Source organism: Pavona decussata, unplaced genomic scaffold, assembly GCF_977016875.1.
Source record: "Pavona decussata unplaced genomic scaffold, jaPavDecu1.1 SCAFFOLD_137, whole genome shotgun sequence".
Taxonomy (NCBI): Eukaryota; Metazoa; Cnidaria; class Anthozoa; order Scleractinia; family Agariciidae; genus Pavona; species Pavona decussata.
In genome coordinates, this window is record NW_028145550.1 from 321947 (window position 1) to 341045 (window position 19099).

General features: G+C 37.9%; 2 protein-coding genes and 1 long non-coding RNA gene across 3 annotated transcripts; 2 read left to right on the forward strand and 1 right to left on the reverse strand.

The window, feature by feature from the left end:
* Positions 1-332: 332 nt before the first annotated feature.
* LOC146467152 (uncharacterized) lies at positions 333-1742 on the reverse strand. The gene is made up of 2 exons (XR_014867798.1): positions 1237-1742; positions 333-552 (listed from the first exon to the last, which is right to left on the reverse strand). It is a non-coding gene; the product is annotated as an uncharacterized LOC146467152 (long non-coding RNA).
* A 4433-nt stretch (positions 1743-6175) lies between these two features.
* Positions 6176-16423, forward strand: LOC146467153 (dehydrogenase/reductase SDR family member 7-like). Its single transcript, XM_085126049.1, has 7 exons — positions 6176-6500; positions 9645-9766; positions 10787-10979; positions 12145-12194; positions 13048-13164; positions 14543-14706; positions 15080-16423. Exons 1-7 carry the CDS (start codon positions 6230-6232, stop codon positions 15108-15110), a joined length of 948 nt encoding a protein of 315 aa, XP_084982175.1. The 5' UTR covers positions 6176-6229; the 3' UTR covers positions 15111-16423.
* Positions 16424-16530: 107 nt separating this feature from the next.
* On the forward strand, positions 16531-19099 carry LOC146467154 (histamine H2 receptor-like). Its single transcript, XM_085126050.1, has one exon. The coding sequence runs from the start codon at positions 17204-17206 to the stop codon at positions 18095-18097; it is 894 nt and encodes a 297-aa protein (XP_084982176.1). The 5' UTR covers positions 16531-17203; the 3' UTR covers positions 18098-19099.

Here is a 19099-nt window from a genome sequence, read left to right on the forward strand (position 1 = left end):
AAATAAGGCAAGATACAATTTTCGAAAAGCCAACAGCAGATAGCAAATTCGGGGAATGAGATTCTTTTCCCTAAAACGTTAGTTCTGCTATTTGCGTTTTCAGTTGAATGCGAGCAGATCCAACTGTGATAACTTACATGAATATCACCTCATTCTTAGGTCATAAAACGATCCTGGTGAAGAACACAACTCTAACGACAACATTTTTTAGTGTTTTTCTGTTTCTCAGTCTTTGAACAATGTACATTCACAATGCACATTCTTAACTTTAAAGTCAATAAAAAACCTTTACCTAAGAAGTCCTAAGGTTTACTGATTAAAACACGGGGCAGTTTCAACAAGCTTAATTCTTTTTTATTGACAAACTTGCAACTGTGGCAGTTCAATAACAAACATTAGGACTTTAGTTTAGCTTGTTCTTGGTAGTTCTTCTAATATCATGTGACTGGAGTGCTTCAATGGCGTCTACTAGTCCTTCAAACTGTCTCCATCTTCTTCTTGACAGTTTAGTGAACGGGCGGCTTCACAAATGTTTCTTCGATAACGATCATACTGAAAACAGTAACATCCCCATTAGCATTAGCATGGAAAAAATTTCGAGCCACAGCCTTCCACGCAGTCCTTTTTAGTGGTTTCGTAATACGACTTCCCCTAAAAATGACTACGTGGGAGGCTAATACGGGGATAAGCAAAATCTTCTGTAGTATGAAACAGCAACGAGCATTATTATTATTCTCTCTCCTCCCCGCTCAGGGATGTGATGTTCAGCTGGCATAATGTCGCTGGTATTAATATAAATCTGGATAGGGTGACAACAGGACAATGTAGGGACCACAACTGAACTACCCCTCTCCCACAAAACTTTAGTCGACAGTACTATTCGATGCGTTACCCAAGCACTACTACGCTTCTATTGTAGCATCAGTACTTTATGACTATTAAAAGTGTTTTTTGACTCAACGGGAAACTTCCTAAATCTTAATTACAACAGAAATCTTGATATGAAGCTAAGTCCATTCGTCGTCTACCTGTCATTGTAACGGTAACAACTAGATACAAAGGGGAAAGTTCTGAACGTAAAATATTGAACTGAAGTCACATTCCAGGCTACTCAATGGCTCAAAACATCCTCGAAAACAAAACCCGTTCAATTATCTCTATCGTGTGTCAACGACACTTGTGAAATTGATACAAAAAAAACTATTTAAAGTTGCTGACTTGAGACTGTCAATTTACCTCTCGTTTCCTAAGAAATTCTCGGCGACCATTATTGACGTTAGTTGGCCATGGAGCGAATGCTTCGGCTTCTTGATAGCTAGCCAACAACAAGGTTGAAATACAGAAACAAAGCACAACCAGCGAGGACGAGAACTTCTTCATAGCGATCAACACAACGGATCAGATTCCAGTGCTGGGTGTTATGGTAGAATTTCCTGTGTGCATAGCGGTTAATGGCCCCTATTTAAGTAGTCCATTTGCGTTGTCATTCAAGCGTTTTTTTTTCCTTAATTGACTGCGATTAGAGTAACAGCTGCGTGCATGCTTGTTTCCTTTGTTGTCCATCCCCGACCCAGGAGACCGTGCGGATCGAAAACTTTAACTCCAACAAAAAAATCATTAATAGACGATACATTGCTAAAGAATTAACTAGTTGGTCCCATAGCCAATTGTGTGGTTAGATTTCTGAAGTCCTAGCTAATTCTTGCTTTAAGAATTATTCCGTTCAGTCACGAATTCAGTCGACTAATGCCGCCGATATTGAATGTATGACCGCTGCCGCCAAATTATGGAAATAACAACGCTCTTTGAAGTGAAAAACAGGTGTTGGTTTAAGTTTGTTTTCAATGACGTAAGTTTGTGAAGACCAGCAGATATTCCAGTATTCTTTTAAGAGAGTTTTTTTTTGTATCTAAAGTGAAATCTCTAGTTGAATCTTATTTTGAATTTTGGTCGCGACAAACAGATTTAGGTCAGCTAGCTGCCCTCAATGTACGAGAAAATAAGATGGTTTGTGAATTGTTAGGGTTTCAGATCAAGCAGTTTTGATTACCTCTATACAATTATCCTCAACATTTAACGTAGTAAGATAGCACGTCCGTTTGTCAGAGGAAGAAATAAGTGACAAGACTGTATCACAATAGATTAAGGATGTAGTTTATAAAGAAATCGTGTTTCTGCGTCGGTGGGGAATTAACAAAAACGAATGTTTGGTTTTATCATTTAAGTTGATAAGGTAAATTGTATATCGTGTAACGCTTGCCCTTTCAAAGCCCTTCGTCAGAGTGCATCAAGGAATTATTGTTTGTGGTTTCTCATCTACGCTATTGGTGAAACCATGGTCACGTGACAAACATCGAAGAATAAATTAGTGAATGTAAAGCTTTTGTTAATTCTCTGTGAATAAGAGTATCGATTTAAAGCATGAATTTTTGTTCTAAGTCTTTGTGTTTTTTTCAGAATGAAACTAAGGAAGATTTAGGAGTCGAGCGACTGGTTTGGATACTTCTTTGTCATTTCGTCAATTCAAACTCTCGCAGCTGTCCGCGCAAACGGTCATCTATTTTTCTCTCTTTTTCGCTAATCTATCTCTTTTCGTTTAAAGTGCTTGTTGTACAAAATATAACGAAAGTGGAGGTGCTTGCAACACTATCAATGATTTAGAGATGGCTTGGATCCCGGCGATATTATCTGCGTTCAGTTGTGAATAACAGGACAAGTTTTCTACCGAGCGCGCACATTTAAAATTACTTAGCTACTTATTTAGCCTCCCACACAGTCGTTTTTAGGGGAAGAGGTAATACGAGTTCCCTAAAAACGACTGCGTGGGAAGCTACTACTCATTTGGAAAACCTGTAAATTTAATTTACCACACCGACTCATTTAGGCAAAATGATGCAAGGCAACTTCGTTTCGTAGTCAAAATTGTTTTAGATTTAATACTACATCCATATTTTTCTATTTCTCGTGCTAGCTGGAATTTCAAACAAAACTGGTCTAATTAAGCATAGTGAACCAGGCTTACTTGTTTTCATTCACCTAAGGGTGAGAGTGACATAGGGCTAAGACCCAATTTACACCGAACGTCGCATAGGCCGGTTCGAATATAATTCAAACTGCAAAAAATCTGGCAGAAATCGCCGTTAATCTGCCCATTCATAAAACAAACAGCAGATGCGATTTTAATTATGAAACTTGAGTTATTTTAGACGCGCGCGTAGTATGCTATATTACAAATTCAATTTAAGTCAGCTAAATGGAAGTCAATAGAAATTGCATTCAGACAGCAACGGTCCACCTCCGTACGTGAATGACTTAAATTACAATCAAAGTTAGTGGTAAAGTCCTAAATAGAACAAGACTATGATATCGCATTTTTTCATCGTAGACTAATTCAGGTCGTATTTAGATCGAGGGAACGCGACCCACGAAGTCGGTCTGTTGTTAGCCCTGGCGCAGCTGAATACAGCTTAACATGCATTAGTTAATTATCGTATTTTTCTTCAGGGGCCGAGTTAATTAATCCGTGTCGAATTCCTATATTTTTTTAAATGAAACTAATGTTTGAATTCCTGAATATTTGGCAGGTAGTAACGGTAGTCAAGATAGAGGCAAGTATTTGTATACTATAAACTTAACTTAATACATTACGAGAAACGCTGATAATTAACCTAAGGAGAGTAAAATATGTTAATTCAAACCCGTTCAAAATTAATATATACTCTTTAGAGGTCACTAATAAATTCCATCAACATAAAAGATGTTAAGGGAATTTTGAATTAAAAGAGACGCACTAAAATAACTTTAATTATGAGATCATAAGATATATACCAACGGATATTGTTTTGAGAACAACACCGCAAATTTGCTTTGAATAATTTATATCGTAAACTAAAAGATTCGTCGAAACGCCGGTGTAAAGGTTCTGAGGCCAAGAATTATACTTAAACTGTTAGATTAAAAAGGAAGTTGGAAAAATGAAGGTTCTTCTCGAGTTTTAAGGAAACAGGTGGAACTGAATGTGAAGATCACCTGCTCTGTAGTGAACTCAAACCCGGCAGGAATTAAAGTACTGTTTGAGCACTAAAGGTCCGCTATCAGCTAATAGTCAAAGATGAGGTATCACTGGGCGTCCGTTTTTCATTTTCATAACAAATACATTCATTTTGTGTTGTTAAGTTAGTCTTTTTTTTTTTTTTTGTTCAATACAGAAGACGTTTCTTTATTTGATTTAAGATAAATGAAATACAAGTGAAAGCCTTTTCATTATTTGCATCGTAGAGTTTGACCTCGGAAATAACCAATTCCAACTCGTTTTAGTTAAATTTGAGTTCTTTATTCTGAGGCCAGTCTCAAGTTCATCTGCAAGCTACAGAGAAGGTAATAAAATCGCGTTGTTAAATTTTCATTTTTGTTGCAGTCTATTCATAACGGTTCTCTGCACTACACGACCTGTCAATTGTTCCCGAGTCAACAGAAGAGAAAACTGTAGACAAGCTTATCGAAAAATAGCCAATGGACGCACGCCAATACAACTTCACGGAGCGTTTTATTAAAGAAATAAAAAACGCGCCGAGTGCATTGTTGAGTTATATAAGCACGAGAGAAGTGCAGAGAGGCACGAGCCGTAGCTTAGGCGAGTGCCTCTCTGCACTTCTGCTTCGTGCATTGTGGAGTTAAACAGAACTCAGTTTGACCAATCACAGTGCTTGCTTGACCCTGGCTATTTTATAAAATATTATCAATGAAAAATATAAAAAGTTGACGCGCCTCAGTGTTTATCGATTTTAGATCACGTGACTCCCTCCCCCTCCCACCTCCCCACCGAGCATTGTTTCTTTGGTTTTCGCTTAACACGTTAGATGACCCATTGATGTGGAGATGATGCAAAAAAAATTAAAATTAAAATTAAAGATACATGAAAACTTGAAATTATAAGTGGTTTTATTTTTCGAAATATAAGTGGTTATATTTTTATTTTTAGAAAACGTGTTTGTTTGCATCGCGTGTGGCTTATTCCTATTTGGGTGCGCGATAAAACAATGGGGAATTCCAACGTAAGCACGCACGTCGTTGACTAATTTTCCAACAATTCTGGAACATTTTCAGCCTCGTAGGTGGCAAAAATCTGTAGGCTGGTAAACAACTCGAGAATCGTGGAGTTTTGTCACGTTACCCTCACTAAAATGTCATATTCGACGGTGTTCAGCTATATTGCGATGAAACAAATGTGGTTTTCAGATGGTTACTCAGTACCAGCACGCATTACACTAAGAAAATGTGTGTTCTAGTCTCAAGGTGCTTTATTTAATTTTTACAACTGTTTCTGTTAAAACTGTTTCGATCAAGCCGTTTGAAGAATTTTAATATTCTGCTTCTCAAACCGGCACGAATTCAGAAAATATGGCAGTGTGTAGAAGCACGTGCAGTACGATGCGATCGCTGTATGAAAATTTGTAGGAAGGCGTCGAATCTAATTTACAAGCAATTTAGTCTTTTGAAAGTGTAAATTCCTTTGTCGATAATCGTTGATGGATTTTTTCAAACTGCGCTAGTATTACAGGTGTTGCGGGGATGCATTGTTTGCCACGTTAGCTTTTGGCACGTAGTCTTTTAGTTTGGAAAGATCATCCACTTTACGGTTAACTAAAGCGATGATAATTGGTTACAGTTATATATACGCCTTAACTATAGTTAACTATAGTAAGGAGAAGTCATGGAAAGTATGGAAAATTAGATCTTTTCATGAACATGATAGAATTGTTGACTCAATCTGTCTACTTGCACCTTGTATCAGACCGCCCTGTTGATATTCTTGACCGCATATTTTAAAGATCAAACAGGTTAATATTTTGCCATGGAAAGATTTATTTTATAGTGCAAAAATTTCAGGATTTCCAAATTTATAGATTTTGTCCCCTACGTTCTTGAAAAGTCGTGTGGAATTTTGGGTCGGCACACACGAGAGACGCCGCCGGTCCCAGGGAGTTGTCCTATCGTGTGAACCGGTACGGTTTGAATTAAAGGAAACAAAAACTTTCTGACCTTAAAGCTTTGTTAAATAAAGCTTTATTGTTGCTGTATGAACTAGTGGTCACTCCACCCATTCTTTCATCCCTCCTCTGCCACCAAGTTCTTACGGAGGTCTGGGACCTCTAATTCCTAACCTCGTGCCCAGGGCCATCTCCGTTTTCAAGATGGTGGCTGTGAATGATTAGGCAGATTTTTCGCAATGTTGGGTTTCTGGGAGCTGTGTTTTCTGTTGTTTCTGTTACTGCTTGTTGTGAGGATTTACTTTTCCGACTGTGATGCAGTGCTCCACTTCTACGAAAGGTTTGCGAAGAAACCGGAACCACGACTGCGAGGGAAAATCGTTTGGATAACTGGAGCGTCGAGCGGAATAGGGGAACATTTGGCATACAGACTGACTCAGTGTGGCTGCAAACTTGTGCTGTCTGCAAGGAGGAAAGATGAATTGGAGAGAGTGAAAGCTCAGTGTATCAGTATGTATGAAATGCTTGTCAAGATTTCCGGCGCACAGCCCCTTACATTAATTTAATGTATGCATTCTCTGACTCGAACTCTTAGGTCCCGTTTATGTGAAGAAAATTTGTCCCTGGTAGAAGGGACACTCGCTTACCCAAGCTTACCCCTGGGCGAGCCAACTTTTCCAAGATTTCCTTACAAAACTTGGCGAACCGTTTACATGAGAAACAAAAGGTTGTCTCGGCTAGAAGGGTGACCTGCCTTAAAAGCCGGGTCACCCTTTTTCAATGGTAGGGTCACCCTCCAAGCCGAGCCATTTTTTCTCCATATAAACACTTTGGCTCGCCCAGCCGGGTCAACTCCATCAAGGCGAGACAATCAGAGCATGCGCAATTGCTGTTGTCATTGGGAAAGATAAATGGTGTCAAGACTGAAGTCTAGCCCATCTGGCTTGGTAAAGAAGTGGTCTTGGAGCCGTTCTCTAGTGGAGTCAATTATTGACTGCCACTTGAAGGAATATAATAATAATAATAATCAATTTATATAGCGCTTTTTTATATAATATTCAAAAGCGCTTACAATATAAAAACGAAAAATTTAGTCGAAATCAATAAAATATAAAATTTAAGAGTAATCAATCAAACAAAAAGTAAGAAATAAAATAAACAAAGTAAAGAATAATCAGATGTCATATCCTTTTTTAAACAAAAATGTCTTTAAGTGTTTAAGTTCTTGGCGGTCCTTAAATTGCCAGAGGAAGCTTATTCCACTTGGATGGACCAGCAAAAGCGAATGCTCGATCACAAAAAGTCTTACATTTGGTTCGAGGCACCTCTAACAAAGTGAGGTCATTAGATCTCAAAGAGCTTCTGATTGATGCCTTTTCCCTGATGAGATAACAGATATAAAGTGGAGCGATACCATTTAACGCTTTGAAAACATGCAAGTAGTAATATTTTGAATACATAAAAGCCTCTGTGAGTTCAATGCCACCGATTTCAACGCCGACAAAGTGAAATTATATGAACAGGTTCGGCAAATGAATTGGCTGCAAAATATAAAAGCGCTTTGGACCAGTCGAGAAAACAGTCCTAGAGAAACCTGTGAAGGAAATGTCGAAAGAAAAATATAAGGCAGGCCTATAAAACAAACCATGATAAAGAAGCAGAAATGATCAGCCAGCTCTTCGCTCAAGCAAAGGGGTCAACTTTTTTCTCATATAAACGCTTGCTGAAGTGGACTCGACTGGGAGGTTGACCCTCTTCCCTGGGACAACTTTTCTCCATGTAAATGGGGCCTTACAACGACAACAACAACTTTATTTTCTTAATTTTTAACTGTTTACAATTGGACTGCCCCGCAGGTAGCTAGTGCTTTTCTTGCCGGGCCTGTCTACATACTCTCGTATGACAGTTGTACATGTGTTGTTAATGTATGGGGCAGTGCGGAAATATTTTCAATCGTTGTAGATAAACAAACTTACAGTAGATTGAAGGCGGCCAAGCTGCCCCAAATCATTGGTAACTGGACTTACTAATTCCCACATTCTCCATTTCTCTTGAATGTGTTTTCCCAGTAAGTAAGTAAGTAAGTAAGTTTATTAACTTGACTAAACACTTAGTTAACCAGCTACTTTACAGGAATAGTCACAAAATAAAATAGTAATAATAATAATAAAAGGAAAAAGTAATGAAAATGATAAATGAAAATACTGAAAAAGATGTGAAAGATACTATTTACAATGTTTCTAAGATTATTGAATATATAGTATAAAATTGTATAAAATGCTTTAAAATATATCAGCATTTGATAACAACATGTAGCGGCCGGCCAAATCCGTATCTAATATCTGTTTCTTGAACAGTTTGTAAGAGTCCGCTTTTTGGTATTCATTCGGTAGTTTATTCCACAGGTTGGCTCCTTCGTATCTGAGTGATTTAAGTCCGTACTTAGTCGTATTTACTTTTGGTAATGTCAAGATTTTGTCTCCTCGAAGATTCTAATTACTTTCTCTTAGTTCCACTAGATCGCATAGTGATTCTGCCACGCCCTGCCCAGTATTCACTTTGAAGGGCATTGATGGTAGCCTTTACAAGACTTGTTAGAAAGTGTGTTGTAGAAATTTAACTCAAGTGTGACAATGTGCAATCGAATTACCACAGTGTACATATAGCCATGCAATAGATCAGGCTTTCCACATTACCAACATTTACTCTTGTGGAATCAGTCATCAATTGTCAATAACAATCAATGACAATTTTAAAGATGTTTTGATGAGTGAGTTTTGATTTAATTGATTGGCTGAATTAATTGAATTAGGATTAATCAATTGATTATTATTGATTATGATATTGATTAGAAATCAATAATAATCATTAACAATGATACTGCCAGACTTATGAGCTATGCAGCTTAATTCACAAGATTGCTGCACAGTCTTATATATAGTAGATTATGCTGGCATTTTTCACCTCATAGGTGATTTTTTTTATACACTCTTTTTTTTAAAAGAACTAATTTGGGGCTGAGGCTGAACGTTCTTATTTTTTAATTATTATTATTTTTTTGGCAATTTGAGCCTGAAAATGTTCTTAACATGTTCTTAAAGTTGTGTGGTATAGTATTTCAATAAATCAATGCGGACGTCACCAGGAAACCTTAAATCAAAGTGCATTGTTTACTGTGATGTGGTATCAAGTTGCTTGTCACATGGTTGTGTAGCTTGCTTTGATGCCGTCAGACTACAAACTGAGTTGTTCTTCAGTGTATCATGCAATAAGAAAACCACATTGTTAATGTTAAAAAACGGCCTTAAGTATTTAGTAATACATACATATATACTTTATTCATCCCCAGAGAGCTTTTCAGAGTAAAGGTATTTGAGTCAATTGTCCTCTCAGACTACAGTTTTACATTTCTTTTACTTTTATTTATACTTCTCACACACAAAAAAATGAGCAAAATAAAGATTCTTAATTAAAAACTGACTCTAAGCCTGGGTATGTTCTTAGTATGTTCTTAAAATTTTGGTTAATCTCAGCCTCAATGTTCTACAAAAAAGTTCTTATAAGAAAAAAAGAGTGTACAGTGAACCATGAGAGTGGTGCATATATAATAATATATAGTGTGAATTATCTTATGTATTGCATTATTTTCTCTAGATTTGACAAGTAAAATTTCTCCATTAACCTTTGAGGAAGACTTTCTTGTTCTTCCGCTGGATGTTACTGATTTCTCAATCCACGAGGACTGCGTAGACACAGTTATTCAACACTTTGGCAAGGTAGAAAGAATTTTCAACAAAAACAGAGATGTTAATTTTAGTTGAATGGCTGGGGAACTAACCATAAATACACTTTTAATTAACCACCACTAATAATATTCATAATTACAAAATTGCACTAGCCCTATAACTAACAAGATTAATTTCTTACTTACAATATATAAAATGCATTTTACATAAATTACAAACAAAAAGAAAAACCACTTCCTTTACAAGATTGTGTAATAATGAATAGACTGAGTGGGGAGGAAACCCCAGGAGGCCCAAAGGCTTGTATAATGAGGTTGTCAATGATATGATTTTAAGATCACCACCACCTTACAATTTTCTCGGGTCCTCCCCAATAATGTTCCCCTCAGTAGCTTAGACTCTCTACCCAGATTGTGCTTACTGTTGAAACCAAGAAGGTAGGATTTCAATCGAAGCATTTGAGTCTTGAAAATCCCACAGAAAAAAAAAGGGGACCGTGAACAGTCTATGGTTTATGGAATGTACCATTGCAAGTCATCTCTGTGGCTACAAGTTGCTTGAAGATGGTCATACCACCCTTTGATACAGCAATTGAAAACTTTGTTGCATCACTGCAGTACACCTCCGCCCAAAATTATACCCAGGCCACTGATCTCCTATAATTTAAAGAGACAGCCCTCAGGCTACTCACCCTTAGTTCTGCTGCTGGTTACCTGGAGTGTATATTGACAACTTTATTCATGAAATAAAATGTGATGGTATATTCTAAGCCTGGTGAATAAATGAGAATGATGTATTATTCAGTGAGTGACACAGGCACATTTTCATCATTGACATTCAAATCCTAGCAGTACACAGGATGTTTGTCCCATAAATGAACAGTAGTTTAATGGCCCAACTCTCATGAGTCTCGTGTAGCTCAGTGGTAGAGCATCTGAACTAGTAATCGGAAGGTCTTAGGTTTGACTCCTGATAGGAGTACTCGGATTTTCTTTGTTACGAGTATGCCTGTGTCATACTGAATAATACATTCTATTTACCATTTCACAGATTGATTTCCTAGTGAACAATGCAGGGTTAGCACAGCTTGGTTCTGCAGTACAGAGTAGCCTTGAAGTGGACCAGGCCATTATGAATGTAAACGTGCTGGGGACAATCTCATTAACTAAAGCTGTCCTTCCTCACATGATTCACAATAAACAAGGTCAAATCGTCGTCATAAGTAGTGCATCAGGGAAAAGTGGTGAGTTCGAAATTAAATTTATGCTAACGTGCCTCTTTGTAATGTACAGTGTACATGTACGTGACTTTTTTAGATTAAATGATCGAATCTCAATAGTTATACGCAGTTCACTGCACCGTGATAATTATATAATATTGCAATATTGTTTCTAGAATAAAAAGGAAAATTTGATTATGGTTTTGATCATCATACCTTTTTGGTGTCTATTAACTGGTGACCACTCCTTTACTAATGTGATGTGCTACATGTAAACTTTGGAACTCTTTAAAAACTATGTACAAATTATCAGCTTTAAGTCAGAGATGGAAGACTGGGCATCCAAGACGCACGTCTCAAGTTAAATTTCGCTTCTGCGATGCAAATTTTCTGCCTGTCATCAACAAAATTTCATATGAGCCTAGTCTATGTCGTAGCTCCCACGAGCCTACTGTAGCTCATTGGTAGAGCATCCGAACTCTGATGTAGCAATCCAAAAGGTCATAAATGTAGGTTAACCTCCTGTTGGGAGAACTGAAATTTCCTTTTCTGAGTGTCCTCTGTCACTGACGAAAAAAAGGTCATTTTATTAAAGTGTCAAAGTATTTAGCGCAGATCAAATTGGAATTGATTTTTGAGGAGAGGGAAAACTGGAGTTTCCGCTGAGAAAAACCTCTCGAAGCAGGGACAAGAACCAACAACAAATTCAACCCACATATGACGCCGAATCCGGGAATCGAACCCGAGCCACATTGGTGGGAGGCGAGTGCTCTCACCTTTGTGCCATCCCTGCTCCCCCAAAACTTCGTCTATCAAAATTTCACCAATGGTAAATCTTTGGTTACTCTGTGCATCCCTGACCATCCCAGATCATTAATTTTGAGCTGTTTTAAAAAAAATACGCAGTGGCAAATTTAGTAGTGTGTAATGCGTCAGCTGGCAAGATGTTGCTCCACGTCCAAAAAATTGTTAGTTTTTTTTTTTTTTTTTTTTGCGATGTGTTTTTGGTTTCAAATTTTTCAGACCAGTTTGATTTTTGTTGCTTATAGTTCCGGCTTATAGAACGAATCTGAGTCAAAGGAAATTCAAAATTGAAGTGATTTCAAACATCTCAGACTAGAAGCAAATACAGACCACAGCATGAAACTGAACTAAATTTTACTATTGATAATATCTTATTTTCTTCTAGCTGCTGGTCCAAATATGGCGTCATATACAGCTTCAAAACACGCTCTTCAGGTACATGTGTATAGATATTTAAGTGTACTCTCGAAAATATTTATGATCTTTAATAGTTTAAAATGGTTATCGTGACTGTTGCCAACATGGGTCATCCCTCGAAAAACATAAAGATCGAAATTCAGCGCTGCAAATGTCACAGAAGGAAAAGAACGAGAGAATTCCGTGCATCGTCACCTTTCAAATACGTGACCATTCAGTCAAAAGGACCATTAAATGAAGATCCAAGGCGATCTATTAAAATCATTGATCCCTTAACATGCAGCCCTGCAAATGCTATATATTGCATAGCATGCACTGTATTTAAAAGAAAAGGTATACATATACCGTACATTGGCGAAACGGTGAGTAGTCAAGGCGCCAATGTTTCCCGCGAACATCTGCGACACGTTGAGAGAAACTGAAAGGATACATCCATACCACTCGTTCTATGTTTAAGTCTTTCAGTTCATTCTTATAAACCCTCGGTGATTTGTGGTCTTTCCCTACACTCTACATCAAGACTCTCCCAGGAGCTCTGTGTAGTTTTAGATCATCCAAGTAGTTTGCAGGTAAAAAGCTGGTGTTAGTTTGACTCTTATCAGGATTGAAACTCTGTGCCGTGAGGAGGGAAGCAGAGGGTTGGGGAGGTTTGGATTGTGGAGGGAGGAGGGGGAAGGAAGATACAATTATTCGTTATGGTATCATTTCTTGATGAAACTCCGAGGTCGTGACAATAGAGGAAATTACGACCAAAGTCTCACATCTATGACAATAAGCAACGTCTGAAGAGCAGTGAGGCGAGCATGCCTCTTGATATTTAGGCTTTAATGGTTAACGATAAGTTAAGAATTTACACTAACCTTTTTTGCAGGGTTATTTCAAAACTTTACGCATGGAAGTTCACAATGATAACATCGGCGTCACCTTGGTTTGTCCTGGTTTGGTTTATTCAAACCTTCTGAAGAATGCACCTCGGGAAAACGTACAGGTATGGAGAAAACATACATACTTGAGTTATGCATTTGCCCTTGCAGGTAATTAGCGATGGCTAGGTTGCAGTTCTGCCACCTTAACATGAATGCTCTCAGGTCCCTTAAGTGCCGTCTCTGTCTATAGGACACCTCACTCCGAATGTCTTGAAGTACTGCATGTAACTAATGATGCCCAGGTGTAAGTTACTGCCTTGTAGAATTCACATGAACGACAATTGCGACAGTGGTCATTTTCAGTTTTCGTTAATTGACAAATATTAGAATTTAAATCCTTTTACCTTCATAATGGATTCCGTCACTTCATCCTCTCTTGATTCCGTAAACTGTTTTATCTTAGTTGTGTTAAATATAACCGTTACCGCAATTTTTGAACCGGTAGAGCGGTATCCAATTGAGTTTCGTAAAACGAAAACCAAAGTAATTTGTCTGGTCAATCACAAAAGACACAACTCGAAGCAAATAAAAGTAACCGGCGCCAAGCGCGGGAAAACGAGTGGGAGAAAGTCACGATTGGTTTTGGGTTTCATTGGTTGATAAAGTGGCGCCGAATTTTGCAAACCAATCACAGAGCCTAGTTAAACCAGACTGAAGTAGATAAAATTTCTTTCGACGATTGAAAACCGCTCTCAAACAACGTCGCTCAATTGAAAAAATATTATGCGCGCATTCACCTAGTTTAATGGTCTTAGCTCCCACGAGTGTCCTGTAGCTCAGTGGAAGAGCATCCGAACTAGTAATCGGAAGGCCTTAGGTTCGACTCCTGATAGGAGCACTCGGAATTTCTTTTTCCGAGTTTGCCTGTGTCATTACTGAATAATACATCATTCTCATGAACTAATTAGCATCCAGCTGGGACCACGTTTAAACCAGTATTAGTTAAACTATTGCTCGACTGTTTGTTTGCAACGGGAAAAGTTTGAATCTCAAGCGCTGATATTACAAAAAGAAGTCTATAACTAAAGACTGAGGATTAGCGATATAGATAAGCTTATAAATTAGTGTCAGTGTTAATGAAGTACAGTACAGTCTAACGCGAGTATGGTTGATAAGTTTACATATAGGTGCCATCAGCTCCTCGTATCTATCAGTTAAACGAAATTAAATTTCCATGAATTCTAGAGCAGTTTTCAGTTAAGTGTCCGAGGTACTTCGTGTTTGCTTTGTTCTGCTTTACTGCGCTCTGTGATTGGTTAATAGAACTCGTGTCACTTTCTCAACCTCGCGTGCGCTTTCCCCGCGTTTGGCTCCCAATTCTGATTGTTTCATTGCGCTGTTTGAGTCTGTTGTGATTGGCCAGAATAATAACTTTGGTTTTGGTTTTCAACCCCTTTATTGAAAATTACTTAAACACATGTGATTCACTCTATTTTACAGACGTATAGAGATTTCACGTTCCCCCCAACGACCATTAAAACGGAAAGATGCGTGAACCTTATCACAATTGCTATGGTCAACTGTTTGGATGAAGTTTGGATTGCTACACCCACAAGACTGTTTGACTTGTATCTCGGACAATATTTACCTTTGGTCAGAAATTGGTAAGATAGCTTTCAAGAATGCTCACACGCGGTTTCACAAAATTTCACAACTCGATTGTTCAAGAGCCAAAATGTATGTACTGACTGTTCAATTTTATGGCCAAGTTTGCAGTAAAAGATAATTCTATTCGAGGGAAACTGATGATGAATTCTTGGTCCGTCCTGAAATGATGTCTTAATGAGGTGTTGTTTTAGGAACGCGGATAAATTTTGGTGGCGCCGCATCTCATTCATGACGGAGAGCTGCACTTGTTTACTCTTTGTGACTTTGTGCCATGTAAACCGCGTCGTAATGAGGTCCTTAACATTTCTTAGACGCAAGCCTCTGAAGCAAATTATTTTGTTCAATGAATCTTGATTTTGTGACTTTCAGGTGGGTACAGTGGAAAAATAGGAACAAGTAGAGGAATGGACTTCAGGAATTCCGGTCTGAGAATAGGACAAGAAGCGATCAAGGCAAGAGGGCAGGTCTCCGTAAACGCTCTATTCTGTAGTAATTCTAGATCAACTGCATCAAAATCATTAAGCTAAGCGTCGTTCGTCGGACCCGATGAAAAGCTGTAAAATATTGGGTTACAGTGTTTGTCGTTGAGATTACCAGTGCTTTGAAATAAGTTGTATTAACTTAACAGTAGCGTTTATTTCTTTTGATTTTCATCGTAAGGAAGAAATTGCAACCGACTTTATGCCGATAAAAGGATAAACATTCTCAAGCTGCCCTCACGTAATAAACATGCCGAGTTGGCTGTAAACTCGTAGGTAACTCCAACACATTTAAACGCGGGTAAATAGACCTTTTTCATAAGTGACAGCCAATTTATTATTCTATTCAATATATGTTAATTAGCCGCACTAACCTCATTTTAGAGTAAAAATTCTATTGAATTTTGCACATGCTAACGAGGCTAGTAAGGCTAATTTTTATGAAAACAAAAGAGTTTTTTATCGGCTGCCATTTATGTACCAAAGGGTAAAACCAACACTCCTAAACGGTAATTATTGAATGTAATAAACGTGTCAACCGTAAAGGTAACACAAATTAACGTTAAATGTGACAACAACCTGTTTTTCGCTTGACTATGGCAAGGCTTGACTAAAAAATTTTAGAGGCAATATCTATACCCACATGTACGAAATTCGAATTCAAGAATTCGAAATATCTTTATTACAATGAGTCTGCTGAGTAGTAAGGATAGTTGGCAACTTCTCAATCAAAGTTGCCGATAACAGAAAAGATGAACCTAGGTAACACAAATAAACGCTAATGTAGCACTCGCTTGGTTTTCGCTTGCAATTGAATAATTGGCGAGGCCCATCTAAAACGTAAATTTAACTTTAGAGACCAATTTCGAGAATAAACTTTGCGCACCCGCCAAAGACCGTTTAGAATGAGGCCGATACTTTTCTATATGTGGGTACTAATATGTGTTAGGAATTAGTTATAAAATGAAGATGAATTTAAAGAAAAGTACGAGTCTTGAATCCTTCAGTATGCGTGCTATCATGCACGCTTTGTCTGTTAAAAAATATCCTCGAGGCATTAACAAATTTAATCTAAGAGATAATTGCAATTCCGGGCAGTTATATAATTTTTCCTTTCGTTGTTCAAAGGGTAACGATATCGTTGTTGTTGGATATTAAAAGGGATGTGAATATGGAGATATAAACTCATTTCCGACCCACCAGCTTCAATAAAAAGTAAATTTTCTGGTTTCAACTTTTGTCTTAACTTGTTTTTTTTAACTCACAAATTCGAAATAGAGATTGCGACTAAGAGTCGACGATTATTATATTTCTTTGGCACTTTTTTCTTTAAAAAAATAAAAAAAAATGTATTGCGCTTTTGTCCTTCCGCTTTGCAAATTAATTCCGCGGCTTTCAAACAACTGTCTATGTACAGGTCAAATGGATGATTTCATCAATTTGCTGGCATAGGAATAAGTTTTAAAAAACGAAGTTAGTTGACTTCGCAGTGTTGAAATTTGACATTCGGTACTAGTAGTAGATAAAGCATAAGCTCAATTCAAAGTTGTCAATTCCCAAACGTCTCTCTTAACAACATTGTCGGCTGCTACCAGTTTTAATGCTGTGCTTGTTTAAGCCTAACCACTCATCATCATTTGAGATAAAAGATATTCAAATCAGGCAATTGTATAACAAAGTCCGTAAGGATATCTGTTTCAAGCTCACAGATGCACAATATTTTAAAAGTTTTGTCTAAAGATGACCAAGCACTATTGAATACAAGGTGAGGGAAGCTTGGATTGTCGTTCAATAGTGGTCATTCATTTCATCAGAGCATAGGTGAGAGGTTTACGTCAAGGACTCATTATTCCTAAATCCAGTGTTTGAACGTGCTTGAAAAAAATGATAATAAGGAAAAGAAATTCGCCCTGAACTGACATCTTCGAGGAAGAAACCCTTGGGTGTGCAGGCAGATCGCAGAGACGCAGCACTGAAGTTATAGAGACTTGTTTAAAAGGGGTTTTTTTGTATCATGAAAGAAGGTAGGGAATTATTTTCGACTTACGTCGTAAATTGCGTTTTCAACGTCGTCTTATCTTGTACCGCAGTCATCTTGAACATGGTAACATGCCATGCTATAAGAAGAACGTCTTCGTTATCAAAGCCTCTGAAGACTTTGCTTCTGAGTATGATTGTGTCTGATCTTGGCGTTGGCTTGTTGGTACAACCGCTACACATTACACGTCTTGCCATGGCGTTAGAGGAAAAAAATGTGCCAAGCAATCCAATTTACCGCCTCGTGCACATAGCGTATCTCTTAACGTTGAATCTATTTTGTCTTGCGTCGTTCCTTAGTGTAATGGCTCTGAGTGTAGACAGATTCTTGGCCATTCATCTTCATCTCAGATACCAGGAACTTGTGACCCATAAGCGCGTTGCTTCTGTGGTGATCTCAGCTTGGCTGTTCAGCGCACCTCTTACGCTGATTAGTTTGTGGAGCTCGCAGAAAGTGACGTACTGGATTATTATCATAACTCAGGTTGTTTCTGTAATAACTGCAACATTTCTAAATTACAAGATATATGTAGCCGTCCGCCGCCACGCGCATCAAATCCATGCTCTCCAGGTACTGCAAAGAACACAAAATGACGAAATAGTAAACGTCGGAAGGATGAGGAAATCCGGAGTCACTTCGGTTTACGTATATCTCACGTTCTTGGTTTGTTATTTGCCAAACATTTGTATTTTATTGATCGTCGCTGTAACTTCTGAACCAAGATTCGTTATGACGGTGATTCATTCTTACACCATGACCCTGTTGTTTCTTAATTCGTCTCTCAATCCTCTGATTTACTGTTGGAAGATGAGACACATTCGACTTGCTATCATGAACATACTGCCAAATCGAATTTTAAGACGGAACTGAAAACAAAAGAGCTTCTGGTAAACGAATACTGGTATAACAAAACCGTGTAAATATTTTTGCTTTGAAATGGTCTTTATCTTTATACCTCCATCGTTACTTTATCAAAGAAAAGATGCTAATATTGCTGCCATGAGTTGAATTGTGAGCGCTGGCAGCACTGCATATGCTGTACCTCTATTTCTTTGGTACAGCAGCAGGTCAGCATCTCATTATTGAAAACAATTGTTACTTCTATATTTAAAGGTACTTGAAAAGTCTTTAAACCTGCAGCGCTAATCGTCTTTGTAAAATTGTAAGTGTACAATAATCGGTTTAACAACGTCTTGCCATGGCGTTAGAGGGAAAAAATGTGCTAAGCAATTTAATTTACCAATTTAAGTGTAAAATTGTAAGTGCACAAAAATCGGTTTAAGGACGCTTTTTCTAGCACATGTCATGAATATTCGTGGAAAACCGGCACTGTTCGGGGGCACTCAAAGCGAACATTTAAACCAAACAGAATCTTACAACTGAATTTCCAAGCTGCTGCGGGCTTTCCGAAAATGCTAGCTGGCCTTTGCTTCGCACTTCAGGACTTGGAAAGACATATTTGCCCGTGCGAAAACGAAAGGAACAAGTTTTTCTCTGTTGAGAAAATTTGAAGGGACGTTCGACCGAAGAAAACAAATGTAATGGAACTTTTGACGAAGCTTTGCTTCTCACATCAGGACTTGGAACGACATATTTGCCCGTCCGAAAACAAACGGAACAAGTTTTCCACTGTCGAGAATTTGAAGGGACGTTTGACTGAAGAAAACTTTATTTTTTTCTTCGAAATTTAATGGAACTTTTGAGGAGGCTAATAGGCCTCCCGGAAAGATATTCCACCGAACCAAACCTTTGGGTGCCTATAATTGTTACAAAACGTACAGCTAGTAACACTTTCACCCTTGCGAAAATATCATTATCAGTGCCATTAAAGACATCTGCTATTTTGTTGAACAATGAGTTGTTTCCTGTTTT

Excerpts from the sequence above, each read along its gene's own strand:
- LOC146467153 (XM_085126049.1), top strand. The coding sequence starts at position 6,230 with ATGTTGGGTTTCTGGGAGCTGTGTTTTCTGTTGTTTCTGTTACTGCTT. Across the intron at positions 9,767-10,786 it reads TTATTCAACACTTTGGCAAG|ATTGATTTCCTAGTGAACAA; the intron begins GTAGAAAGAATT and ends ACCATTTCACAG. Across the intron at positions 13,165-14,542 it reads CACCTCGGGAAAACGTACAG|ACGTATAGAGATTTCACGTT; the intron begins GTATGGAGAAAA and ends TCTATTTTACAG.
- LOC146467154 (XM_085126050.1), top strand. The coding sequence starts at position 17,204 with ATGAAAGAAGGTAGGGAATTATTTTCGACTTACGTCGTAAATTGCGTT.